At 44.7% G+C, this 13191-nt stretch overlaps 1 protein-coding gene across 1 annotated transcript in view; it reads right to left on the bottom strand.

Moving 5' to 3' along the window:
- The window catches only part of LOC121354435 (cell migration inducing hyaluronidase 1), a 47229-nt gene that overhangs the window by 7599 nt on the left and 26439 nt on the right, over nucleotides 1–13191 (bottom strand). Inside the window, exons 13-20 of the mRNA XM_041469072.1 lie at nucleotides 11004–11209; nucleotides 9045–9114; nucleotides 8162–8290; nucleotides 7397–7482; nucleotides 4579–4710; nucleotides 2594–2629; nucleotides 2356–2511; nucleotides 722–902 (exon numbers count right to left, since the gene is read on the bottom strand). Coding sequence (XP_041325006.1) covers nucleotides 722–902; nucleotides 2356–2511; nucleotides 2594–2629; nucleotides 4579–4710; nucleotides 7397–7482; nucleotides 8162–8290; nucleotides 9045–9114; nucleotides 11004–11209 — 996 coding nt within the window. The remainder of the gene's footprint in view (nucleotides 1–721; nucleotides 903–2355; nucleotides 2512–2593; nucleotides 2630–4578; nucleotides 4711–7396; nucleotides 7483–8161; nucleotides 8291–9044; nucleotides 9115–11003; nucleotides 11210–13191) is intronic.

The raw sequence follows: 13191 nt of genomic DNA, 5'->3' as shown, positions 1-13191 counted from the left end.
GTCAGCACTTTTCCTGACCTGTGAGAAAGCCTGCTAATTTTTTGAAAATTAGGCAATATAAATAATTTCAGCCCAACCACTTTATCTATTTATTTGTTTGTATTGTTTGGCAGCTGGATTTAATAGCTGCTAAAGGTGAACCTCAGCGAAACAGTTAGCACGTATTCTTGTGGGTAAATACAAAAATAACTCAAAAGAACAGGCCCCAGGACGGGTTCAGACCAGCACCCAGAGGCTCATACTGCAATTCAAAATTTGGCAAACCCCTTTTGGCTGGACTCTGCTCTCATTTATGTCTGCAGAACTGGAGTCTGGAATTACCCTGGTGTGCAGGGCTGCAGAATTATCCTGCATCAGCTCAGTTTCACTGGCTGTTCCCCAAAATCAGTATTTTCTGCTTCTAGGTCAGTCAGACCTTCCAGAACAGACTTCCTTCTGTTGCTTTAATATTATACCACTGTTGAAAATAAAAGGGGGCTGATTCTTCAGTTTCTGAGCCATACAGAAATGGAAATAATTTTGGGGTTTTTTTTTAACTGTTCCCTGCACCTGTTTTGCTGCAAACCTGACAGACAATTGGATCTTTTTGTCACTGCACCCATCACATTTCCTCTTCCTTTTCGCTGTTAGACTTCTGGCAAAGACAACCAGCAAGCTTTGCTCCTTTTTGCCCACACCCCCATCTCCAAGGCACGGGGGCTGTCTGGGGAGGGTGACTCACGGGGACATCCTCGAAGCGGATGGCGGTGACGTTGTTGTTGGGGCAGCTCTGCCAGGCGTTGTTGAGGCGGAAGGCGAGGGCACTGGTGTGCCGCCCGTCCAGCGCCGCAAACTTGCGGAACGTGCAGTTCTGGACGTTGATGGGCCCGTCGTAGAACTGAATCCCTCGGATGGGGAAATCCCTGAAATACAGACAGACTTGGTCATGGCACGTTAGCATCAGGAGGAGATGTATTCTAGACACGCACGGTCCCACAGCACTTGTTTTGTGGCTGCTTTCACGTCTTGCAGGCCATAGGATGACTCCTAAGTTCCTGCTTTGGAAGAGAAGGGATTTCCCTTCTTCTCAGCTCTCTTATCCTTGCAAGTTCAGCTCAAGTTCTCTCGTGTTGAACAGATCATCTTTATTTAGCCTGTACTTCTCCAGGGAAGGAAGTAACAGCAATGCCAAAGGACTGAGCTAAAGATGAATAAATTCATGTTTGCCATCAGAAATGAGTTCTGCAGCAGTGAAACCTGAAACTCAGCAGAGCTGTGCAGACTCCTTGGGCTGAGTAATGGCAGGGCTAAAAGAAGTCCCACCATATCTTTCTAAGGGATTTGGAGAGAAGCATTGCAAATCAACTGCAACAAAAAAATGTTTTTGAAAACAAGGAAAGGTCCTACAATCTATAGAGCTGTGAAGAGTTGATGGGGCAGATTAATTAATCTTTACCAGCCTTTTCTGATATTTGTTGCAAGGTAAAGAAGACACCATTTTCATACCAATTAAATTAACAAGATGCTTAAGGTCTTTAAGAGGCTAAGATAAGACATTTCAAATTTCACTTATGATAAATAAATTTGATCCCTTCCTCATATGATCCCTTAGAGAATTCCTGCCTGCTCCAGTGCATTTGTTCTGAGTTTCTGCATACAACATCCAAGATGAGATATGTCCACAGATGTGTAAAGGATATTAGAAGAGTCATAGCAGAATGGGTTTTCATTATTGGTATAGTTTATAATAAGTCTCCAGCATCACTGCTGACAGCAAAATTGAGCCTGCAATATGGCAGAAGAGCATCAGCTGAGCTGTTTGCTCACTGTGGGGCTACTGTGAGAATAATTTTGGTTTTAGGAAGTAAAAGCATTGCACTTGCAAACCAATCTGTAGGACTGAGGTCTAGGAGGAGGCTACACATGACGTTCATTGGCCATTTCAAAACTCCTTAACAAAGGCATCAAAGTCCTTTGCAGTAAACAGTAACAGCAGCACTGAGCACACACATGAGCACATGCAAGCCCAGGAAGGGGTTTCTGTGAGCCTTCCTGGCAGCTGATGGAGCTCAGCTCATTGCTCAGCACTGCTGATCACACAGACAGAGGTGCCCTGCTAGCACAGAGTGCTCTTGCTGTCCTCTCCTTGCAAAGGGGAGGGGGAAAGAAAGAGGAGCTTAATCTGTCTTGGCAGCCTGCAAGGATGTACCTGCCAGCAGCAGCTGCACAGTGAGGACTCTGGGACTGGGAAACATGAAATTAAATCCTTTCTGTGTAATGGTTATTAAACTGAACAGCGCTGAGGAAACCACACTGGGCTGGATTTGTGCTGGGAGTGGGAACTGTGAGTGCTTTGATGTGCTGAGCTGAACTTACGGGCCGATGGGCAGGGTCCTTCCCCGGTGATCCAGACCTCCAGGCCCCCAGATCTCATTGTCCATCGTCTCAGTGCCCAGGTTTCCACTCTCACCCACAAACAGGCTGTTCTTGATCTCCTGCTTGGAGCCGTCGTCGTGAGGGAAGGTCCCACCGCTGAGAAGAAAGGGCTGGAGGTGAAAGGGCTGCTGACAGCCAGCCCCGTGCCCAGGCTGGCACGCAGCCCTGCCACACTTACCTCGCCAAGGTCAGCCCAATGCCGTTGTCAGCAAACCTGCCAAGAGAAGAGAGATGCTTCAGAAGAGATTCGGGGCTGCTTTGGTTCATCATGTCAAACTATAGCAAGCAAACTAGTGGGGAACAGCAGGGTTTAATTACTGTGCTCAGGGGAACTCGGGTTTTTCCAGACTTGTTCCCATTCCAGTTTTAGAAGATCTCTTTTGGCACATCTTGCAGAATTTGCAGATCACATGAAGCAGCAGACACACACCTGATTGCTCCAGCTGGGTTAAGATGGTGATTACTAGCCATCGTTTATTTGCCTGATAAAGCTTTATCCCTTTGTCTAATGATCACACACTTTTCTCTGGTAGATAAAAGAATCATGCTTATCTCCCACTCCAACCAGCTTTTATTATTTAATGGTGCTTTGCTTTACACACTGTGCTTCCCTGTCCTCATGTTTCACAAAATGTTTCCATAAAAGAGCTTTGCAAGGTAATAAAAAAAGAGCAGCTTGGCTTCTCTTTCCTCAACAGGAATACAGAGATCAGAGCTTCCTTATTTAAAAATAATAATTTTAAAAAATCAGAATATCTTTCTATTTTGCTGAAATTTCAATATAAGATAAATAACAGATGTTGGTCCTTGACTGCTGCTTAGAGAAATGCTGCAATGAATTGATAGTTCGAGTCAGTCTTGATGGTGACTTCACACCAGCATCACCTCCCACGTCTGTCACTGATCCTGCCAGTAGTTTGGGAGCTGATCCCCTCACTGTGCTGCTGTCTGTAGGTGGCAGCCCTTCCCACCCTATCACCTCCTTGCTTCCCTGCAGGCCACATTAACGCTGTCCCTGTTAATGGGATACATAAATTAGATTCTAGCCATAGAAAAGGAAATTACTCTGGCTATAAAGACAATTACAGTTTGATGGCTGCTTCCTCCAATTCACACACACTCAGAGATTTGCTGCTGGAAACTCATAAAGCACTTGGTGATTTAGCACCCTGCCTTTGCTCCAGCAAAGGATATTCAGCAATGCAAATGTCCCAGTGACCGAGTGGGATCTGTGAGGGCAACACCTGCTGGCCGTGGAGCGGGGTGGATTCTTGTGGGTCATAAGAAACACAAACTGTATTGCTCAAAATGACATTTCTGAGTTTTCTGCTACAGCCCCATTCTCACCAGCACTACTGCCAGCTTATCCCACTGGTTGCTTTAAGAGGTTTGGGTCACTGGAAGGTAATGCAGCTCTGGCTGGGAATTGGACACCAGATATCAGCATGGCAGCCATTCCCACCAGGGTTATCACAATATCCCTCCGAAAGGGGCTTTTTCCTTTTTCTCCTCTTCGCTAGGATTGAAATCAGGAGCCTGGCTCAGAAACAGAAACTGCAGCAGGTCATCTGTTTTCAAGTGCAAAACAAATATCAGCTCTGGCCAGGGCAGGAAATGGCCTTCAAAGAGCACAACACACACTTGCTGCTGTGATGCATAGTTGTATGTCTGCTTCATCAGTACCTGCTTATTCAGCATTACACTGAACCACATAAAACTGATCTGTGATCAGGCTGAGCCAGGAAAGGTGGTGCATTTCACTGTTTTCTTTTCAAAGCACCTCATCTTTAATATTAAAAAAATTAGGTTTTATTTTTAGTTATTTGCATCTGTGTATCTGTGTGTGTGTATTGTGACAATTTGTTGCTGGTCAGCATCTCATCTTTAATATTAAAAAAATTAGGTTTTATTTTTAGTTATTTGCATGTGTGTGTATTGTGACAATTTGTCAGCATTGCACAGAGAAACAACCTGAGGGATGCTCAGCTCAGACAAAGCAGGTTTTGTTTGTGTAAAATAATGCCTGTGGTGGCTTAACATTCCATCTTCATTTCAGTCTTGGCCATATGAAAGGTGCAAAGCGATATAAATAGTCTGAACCACAGCTATGCTTGCCATAAACACCAGGCTGAACTCTGAGAGTTGAAATAAGGCAAAACTCACTGGCAGTTGTCCAGCCACACATCTCCACCTCGCAGCCAGGCCCCGTGATCCTGATTCTTGTAGGCAATAAAGCCCTCAATTATTGCAGGTTCCCTGGGCTTCAAAGGATCAGCATCCTTGTGTGGGCTGTACCTGCAACCAGAAGGAGAGAGGAAAGGTTGGCGAGGGAAGGCGGCCTTGCTGCCTGCATGGCCCTGCTAAACATCTGCTTTATGGTAACTCAGGAACAGCTTTGGGACCACACTCCATCCACATAGTGTGTCTGCCCAAGCTGTGATGGCCAGGCCCAGCTGCCAAGGAAAGGAAGGTCCAGGCAAGGCAGTTGTAAAGACCTGCTCCAAGTTTCCTTTCACCTTTCTGGTATTGTATTGCTGATATATTGCTGAAAGCATGGAAAGTTTATTATTGCTCCCAAATGTTCCAGATATTTTTTTAATCTCTTGCTGCTATCCTTTAGCATGTTCCTGTTATTTAGATAAATATCCTTTTGTTTTCCCTTTTGAGCATTCTTATCTCCTAACTCTGGCTATACTGTGGCCATGAGTACCACTGCCAAATTTTTCTTGCTGTGGAAAGGAATTTAAAAATCTTGGAGAGGGGCTGAGAGTATGTCCTTCACTACTCCCACTACACAGGACACACGTACAAGATTTAGTAACCCTGAAGTTCTCAGTATGATGAAATATTGGCCCGCTTTGGTGAAAAAAAAGCAGAGAGAAGCAGAAACTGCAGCCATGTGTGCCCTCAGCTGCTCCCTGACAGCCACTGCTTGGGCCACAGGATCTGAGCAAGGTGATGCTGAGCTTGGCTGTCATTTACCCCATCCTGAGGCTCCTTTCTACTCTTGGAGTAGCATCCTCCATCACACTACACAGCTTAGAAAACCTGACAGATGAGTATCCAACTCAGTGCCAGCAACGGATGGTCCAGAGATTAAAATTCATTCCTCACCATGGATAGCGAGGCCAAGCTGTCAAATTGCTAACAGATATTCAATAGCACTTTGCTTTTCTTAATAAGCCATCATATCAATCTAAGACTGAGCATCAGGCTGATAGGGTTCCAATAAATGAATATTGCTTTGGCAGCTTCATCACTGTGAATTTACTTTCAGAGACAGATTTAGTATCAGCTCTCGTGAATTCCCCAGGCATTGTAAAGTACAGATATTTTGAGATGGATTCTAATTTCATTCACATTCATGATAACTGGAGGAACACTACAGGGTCCAGAATTTGACTTGGACATTTAATGCTGTTACTGAATGCAGAATAATCTCTCCAACTCTTGTCACTGTCCAGCCCAGCTCACAGTTTGCTCCAGCCAGCCCAACTTTAGTTATTTATTCAGTTCAGTCTTGACATGTGAAAGGTGGAAAATGGAATAAATAATCTGAGCTGCAGTTTATGCTGCTGGGTAATCCCCAAGCACAACCATGACTGCATTATGAATTGTTTGGCTTCCAAGGGCCATTCTTGCCCTTGTATGGCAAGGGAGAAATTGCCTTTTCTAACCACTAACTGTGCCTGTGGCAGCAGGCAGTTCCCCAAGGCATGTGTCCAGCTGCATGGAAAAGCAGCATCAGGCTCCCAAGAGCAGGCTGCTCTTAAGTTTTTTTTAAGCAGCTACTTTTACCATTTAATTAATCGCTTCAGCTAACTGAGCATTTAAATAATGTAAATAACATTCACTTTTGAACATCTTTAGCATCAGCTCTAGCCAGGGCGCTGGGGTGATGTGGATAACTGATATCTGAGCTCCTGGCTGGGCTCTCCTGGGAAGGAAGATGGATCCCACCCCTGTAATGCTTGCCCAGTGCATGACTACAGTAGTCTGGGTAACCCACACCCCAGAGATGAGAAGGAGACAGAGTTGTCATTCTCCCCTGCTGAGCAGAGGCTTTCAGCAGGTTTCTCTCCCTCACATGGTTTCTTCTGTCAAGAAATGCAGTTGTGGGGGAATGTAGGTTAGGGTGCGACTGGAGGCAATTGGTCTGTTGGGAAAGAAACTACGAAATTTGAGAGTATTTAAGTCCTTTTGCATGTCTGGGGGTTGGTAACTAAGAGCCAGACTCAACCTGTAATGAGATACAAGGGTGCAAGTGCAGCCCTTTCCTCAGCCTCCTCTGGGGACAGCTCTGGGGAAAGAGTGGGGTCTCAGAAGCCACCAGACCACAGAAGGTCTGCTGGTATGATACAGTCTAGAGAGAGGTTTCCATTATTTTTAAAGTGCTCCATTACACCACAGAGAGGCTGTGCACAGCAGCAGAAATGAAGGATTGCTCTGTGTATTTAATTGTGATTGTTACTGCAGCATCAGATTTGGGACTAGACTGAAATCTGAAATCAAAGCATGAGCTTCATGACATAAGCACTCCCTTTTCAAGCAGGTTCTAAAAGAATGAACAAAATTAATAGCATTCCCAAGAAATACTCAAATTTCTTATTCCTAAGAAACTCTTGCAGCAACTTCTGCCCAGAGGGACTGTTGACCAGGCAGTGAATTTCCTTCCTTATGTAAAAAATTTAAAAATCAATGGAACACCCTAGAGCAGATGTAGTATCTACACCAGCTCAGCTCAGAGCTAAAGAACGAGGATGAAACCAGAAGAGTGTGGGTGTTGAGGGTGTCTTATAAAGGGAAATGAAGAGATGAAGTCAGAAATGGCAAGGTGCACCTAAGTGAAGACCTTTCCTCAAAAAGAGCCACCCCAAAGGCATTGCAATGATTCTTTTGAGCTTCCCTGGAGCAATTTCATAGCTTTCAGTCAGTGTTTTAGAGAAGTCTTTTCCACATCAAACTATGCAAAACACTTTACCTCCCAGAAATCAGTGTCAGGATAGGTCTTTTGTCCTTGGCAGAGGCTGGGGTGGTTTTAACGCCGTTATCGATGATCATTCCAGCCTAAAAGAAAACAGAAATGTAATTATCACAGTATATATATACATTTTACAGCTCTTTCCATCTCCAGACTCTATCTCCAATTGTTCTAAGCCAAACTCACCCACATGATGCTAAGAACAGCTTCTGTTAATAGCATGTGAAACCGAGGGCTGCCAGGACTTGTATATACCCCCCAAAATGGCTGCAAATTCCCAAAGCTGCACTTTTCTCATAATTGCATGTATTCCCATGCACCTAAACCTTCTGCTTCAGCCTAAAGCCCTCAGTAACACACAGCCCCACAACATGGCACGCTAAGGAGAAAATAAGCAGAGACAGCGATTAGACACAGCGGCCGAATTTATCCCTCTAGAAGCTGTTCAGGTAATTGCCAGCATTGGCAGCTGAGGTGTATAATTAGACAGGCTGCCAGCAGATGCTCCTGGAGGCAGTATTTCAGGAGCACAGAGGCAGGGAAGCAGCCCCAGCAGAGGGGAGAGCCGCTCTGGATGCCCAAGCGGAGCAGGTGCCGGCTGGCTCCGAGCGCTCCCGCGAGCTGCCTTATCTCAGACACAAGCGTGCAGAGCTCCGAGAGAAACAGGAGGCACAGGCTCTAATAGCTTTCAGGCCTGGGAAGCTGGAGTGAGGGATGGGGTTTGTTCCGAGGCAGCGTTCCTGTTCCCGTTGCGTGCAGACTCACCCGGTAGTTGGAATGCGCGCGGTTGTTGGAGAATTTCCCCATCGGCATGTGCTCGGAGTAGCCAGGGGAATACATGCCTGCCGAAGGGCCAGTGGGCACGTGGTGCAGGACAAACCAAAAGCCTGTTTCCTGAGAGAGAGAAGGGACATCTGAGACTTTGCTGATCTGCACTAGCCCCAGGAGAGCCACAAGACACATGCTCAGGACAAATCACAGCCACTGACCCATGTAACGCCTGCAGCAAAGAGTTTAACGCACATGAGCACTGATATTCTCCCTTCTGATCTTCAGGGTGCCTCAGGTTGAGTTTTGGCATCAATATTGGAGCATAAGTGAGGCTTTCCAAATTTAAAAATTAAATAATTTTTATTTAGTTGCCTAAAAATTGATCACTGAGTCCTAATATAGCTACCCAAGATTTGAAAGCATTGGAAAGACCACATCTCTCTGTTTTAGGCTTGGTTTTCTTGGTTTTATGTCTTCTCAGGATAATAAAGATCCTGATGTAACCAAAACTGACTGTGGAATTAGCATTTGGGCTGACTGAAATTTTGGAGCACCATTACTGTACCACAATCAACAATATCATTGCCAAAGGCTTCTCTGTGACTCCACAGTCACATTTGTTTAATTTATTCAGGCTGCACACTATGGAATTTTGTTAAATACAGCTCTAGAAACAGCAAGTGACAAGAAGTTTGGAGCAAAAGTAAAACCATTCTTTTTATTGGTGGCACCAGCCACATTAATATGTGTCTCAATCAAGCAGCTTTAAAAATGTCTGTGACACAATAGCAGGTTTTATTCCAGTGAGAGCCTCCCTCAGCCTTGCAGGGCTGTCACAGGCCTGAGCTGTTACCAAATAAGAAACTTGTGCACTCACTTCAGATCCAGCAGCTGCACAGTTTATAAGGTTGTTGTGTGGGTTGGCTATCCAGAAGGTGGATACAGCACTGCAGGTCAGAAAAACAAAGAATAACACGAAAATGACAGTTTGAGCACACACCAGAGTCACCCATAAACTCCCCCAGTGCAGGCAGGGCTGATACCTCCCCAGATAAGGGGCCCTGCCTAGGGGCAAGAGGAATGTGTTTTTCCTTTTTCTTCTCATACCTCGTGTCCTCTGTGGTTTGACAGAGAACATGGCCTTATCTTTTAAAACACCATGTATTAAATGAGGAATTTCAACTGCAATTCCAAGCCTGCTATGAAGCTGTCAGATGTCAATCATGTTTTGTGATAAGGTAAATATGTTGTTGCACAAGTCACAGAAAAGAACTTTGCCCCCACATAAGCCCTTGGGTTCATTAGAGACTCGTTTAATCAGGGAACCCAATGAATTGCCTGCTAAGGGCTTTCCAAGTGTACCCCCGCATCTGCCTGTTCCAAGAGCTGCTGTGATTGATTAACTTTATTTACTCCCACCCTCCTGCACATTTATTTTGGGACAAAAGCATTCCATTTGTCTAATGCACATAAAAGACTCTCAATTGAAAGATTCCCATCAAGGAGGACAGATCAATCCATCCATCACTGTCCATCCTGTGACATCCAGAATTTGTTAACCAACAAGCACGGCAAACATCCAGCACTTACAGCCAGCAGACTGGCCCCTACATTTGCTGGGTGAGATTTGCCCTTCTGCAGGATATGAACCTGTGGAACCCTTGTGTCTATTTTAATCTTGCCTGAGGGACTTCACAGGGGCTTTAGACCAACTGATTTTGCTGATGCATTTCCGTTTGTCTGAATTTATCATGAAAACAGCAAAATTTTTCTATTTTGGGCGTGGGACTGGCCTAGAAGTAAACAAATTTGGATTATTTATAGACCACCTCCTGCTGTGTAGGCAAGGGCAAGGACAGTGTATTTCCACAGTGACTTGTCTTTCAGCCTAATCCGTTCTTCAGAGCCTCATGGATTGGGCAGGTTATGGTGTCATTTGGCACAATCCTGTTGTTTGAATTCCCAGCAGCAGCTCCCTGCCTGCCTCTCCCAAGCTGCTGGAGCCACAGCTGTTGCTCATCCTCTGTCTCTGCACTGGGATTAGTGTTGGTGTACTCATGCACTTCCAGGCTGGATGAGCCCAGTGCAAAACAAGCTGAGCTGTTTTTCTGACCAGATCTTGAATTCTTTTATAAAAGAAGACAGGGCAGATCAAAGTACCTTAACACCTTTCCATTAGAAAGCACTCATTCATGCAACAGTCTTCAAAATTACACACAAAATATGTCCCTATGACTATTAAACAAATTATCAGTGGAAAATTAGCACATTGGCTAATTAACCCTTATTTTAAGAACAGGGACATTAGGGGTATTTTATAAACAAACACAGATGTGAAAAAGAGCATTGCATGAATTCCTCTCTCTCCCTTGCCAAACTAAAAAGTTTAAAATACCTTTGTTTGAACAAAACCTCAGCTTATTCTGAGGACAAAATGGGTGATACTGAAATCTTTTCAAAAACAGTTGCCATTTGAGATGAGCACAAATGTCAGAATGTGGCCCATTCTGAACTCAGCTACTTTCTGCTGAGCCATCACCAAAATGATGGTTCAAGACTCTACAAAGCCCCAGGCAGCACACTTTGAAAGAAAGATTTACAATATTTTGGGTGGGAACCATCTCAATGGACTTTATACAAAAAGTTAAAAGTACACCCTAGGTATGTAGGTATCTGAATAGCACAAGGATGAAGACCCCAAGGAAACTGCTCTCCCAAATTTGGGGCAAACAGACCAAACCCCTACAGATATCTACATAATCCCATACACAGAATGCTGTCTGTTATGGCCAAGTCCTGCAAGGAGAAGGAAGAGAAGAGGAAGGCTCCCACTCACCTGCAGTCCTGCCTGGGCTTAGGGATGTAGCCTGGGTAAGCTCCCTCTGTGATCAGCTTGCACATCCTGCTGTCGCGGTCGGAGGGGAGCAGAGTGCTGGGCTTCACCAGCAGCCCCAGGCAGTGGTCAAACGTGTTGCGCTCCTCTGGGCCATCCTCCGTAAAAAAACAATGGCCCAGAGCATCATAACCCACCACATCCTTCACCTGCATGGACAGAACAAGGGTCAGTGTTGGGGTTCTATGCTTCAGCCACTGCACAATTAGAACAAACTTTAGTTGATGGCACATAGGAGTCTCAGTTCCCTTTTGAACTCAGGATCTATGACCTAAACCAAAAGCAAGGTTCCTCTCAGCCTGTAAGAGCTTATAGTCAAAGCAATAACTCTAACACTTAATTAGAATTTGTCATCACCTAGGAAATGCTCATTCCATTCCTTTGTTTGCCTGAGAAATCAGAGACTGTCTTAGCATGAGGCTGGCAAAAAAAAACACAGGGTGGGGGATGAGGAGAGGAATCAGACATTCAAATCACATCTGGGCTCATTAAGATGAGCCACGTGAAGTTACATGGGCAGCTACATAAAATGCAACTCAAAAATGCAGTTGAGATGAAAAAATATTTTTCCAGGCTATCAGAGAGGCAGAAATTTGTTTTCCAGACAGGCTGGCTTGTTTTGGGTTTAACCTGATCTTTTTCTTCAAGTTGTTGACAGAAGCTTTGCTTGACCCTGAGACAAATCAGCTGGCATTAATCAATGCTGCTCTGGTTTTGGTTTGGATGTTGGTAACACTGGGGCACTCTTGGTTGGACAGAATAACTGCCCTCACACCACTGGAAGATCTGAGAGCAGGAGTGTGAGTTTGAAGCCTAAGGAGGGGAGAAGATGGGAAGATACAGCCCTTGGACATGCAGCAATTGTGTCCAGAAAATCAGTTGTCAGTGGCTATATCTGGAATATAGAAAATTAATTTCAGGTCTCCATTGACAGGGCAAGGTCTGGATCTCCTGGGCTCTTCCCTTGCTGTTCCCATCAGCCACCCCTCATCAATCACCTTGGACTCAGGAAACCTCCCTAGCAAAGGTTAATCTGCCACAGAAGTGTTCCTCTAAATGCTTCTGATGAAACAGTAATTGTCAGGGGACAAAGGACAGTATTAACCCTGTTAGAAGACCTGTTCATCATGGTGTCACTGAGAGACCAAGTGCATTGGCATTCAAGTGCTTGAATTGCTTTTGTAAACAGGCTTGAGACTTTGTCACCTTCACACCTCATTCCTGAGGCAAAGAGCACCAATTTCAAATAAAATCCCAGTATTAGTGTTGAAATGATTACAAATATGTTTTCACATGAGAACAAACAATTTGCTTGCCAAATCTGTTACTGGCTTACAACCACACAGACTTCTATTATGTAGCATCCATGCTCCAGTGTAAATACTCAAATCTCTGAGCACAAGTCATCACAGTAAATTAAACACTGCTAAAGTGACCTGCAAAATGGTACATTCCATTAAGCTCCCTCACTGAAATTCACTGCTAACTTCCCATGTCTAATAAGTGATAGATTTTGCAAGGTTTAGCCTTCTTTATTTAGGTGTAAAACATATATACTAAACAGTACCCCCTCAGAATAATGAACTATCCCATCCTTGTTATGATAAAGGTTTACAGGACAGAACATTTCAAGAGAGTGAGCAACATTCAGCAGAAGGTTTCCAACACATAGAAGAAATTTTTTACCACAGAGATGTCAGAATTCCACAGAAACTGCCACCAAATCCTATGAGCTTTCTCTCACAGGACAGTAATACCAAAAAGACACATAAGCAATGGTGTTGGGGCATTTAGATGATGGAAGCAGTTTCCCTAGAAAAATGTTTGCCACTTCAGCCATTTATCTTCCCAGCTAGCACAACTTTGCACTGGGACATGGACATGGAAACCTGCAGTGACCAGCTGGGGCAAAGCAGGGGAGTGCTATCCCAGGGGATCACATCTCCCAGAGCAGTGAGAGAGAACAGGAGCAGGGTGAGACAGGGCTGTGCACTGGCAGAGAGCTCAGAGCCAGTGAAAGCCTGTTCTCCTAACTCATCCCTGAAAGGCCACGGAACAAGAGGGAGTTACCAGCCAGGAATCTGGTCCCTTAGGCATTTGTCACCTTCTCTTTGATTAATTATTTCCCCAT

This window comes from Pyrgilauda ruficollis, unplaced genomic scaffold (genome assembly GCF_017590135.1).
Source record: "Pyrgilauda ruficollis isolate IOZ18807 unplaced genomic scaffold, ASM1759013v1 scaffold23, whole genome shotgun sequence".
NCBI classification, from domain to species: Eukaryota; Metazoa; Chordata; class Aves; order Passeriformes; family Passeridae; genus Pyrgilauda; species Pyrgilauda ruficollis.
This window is presented reverse-complemented; position numbering and strand designations above follow the sequence as displayed.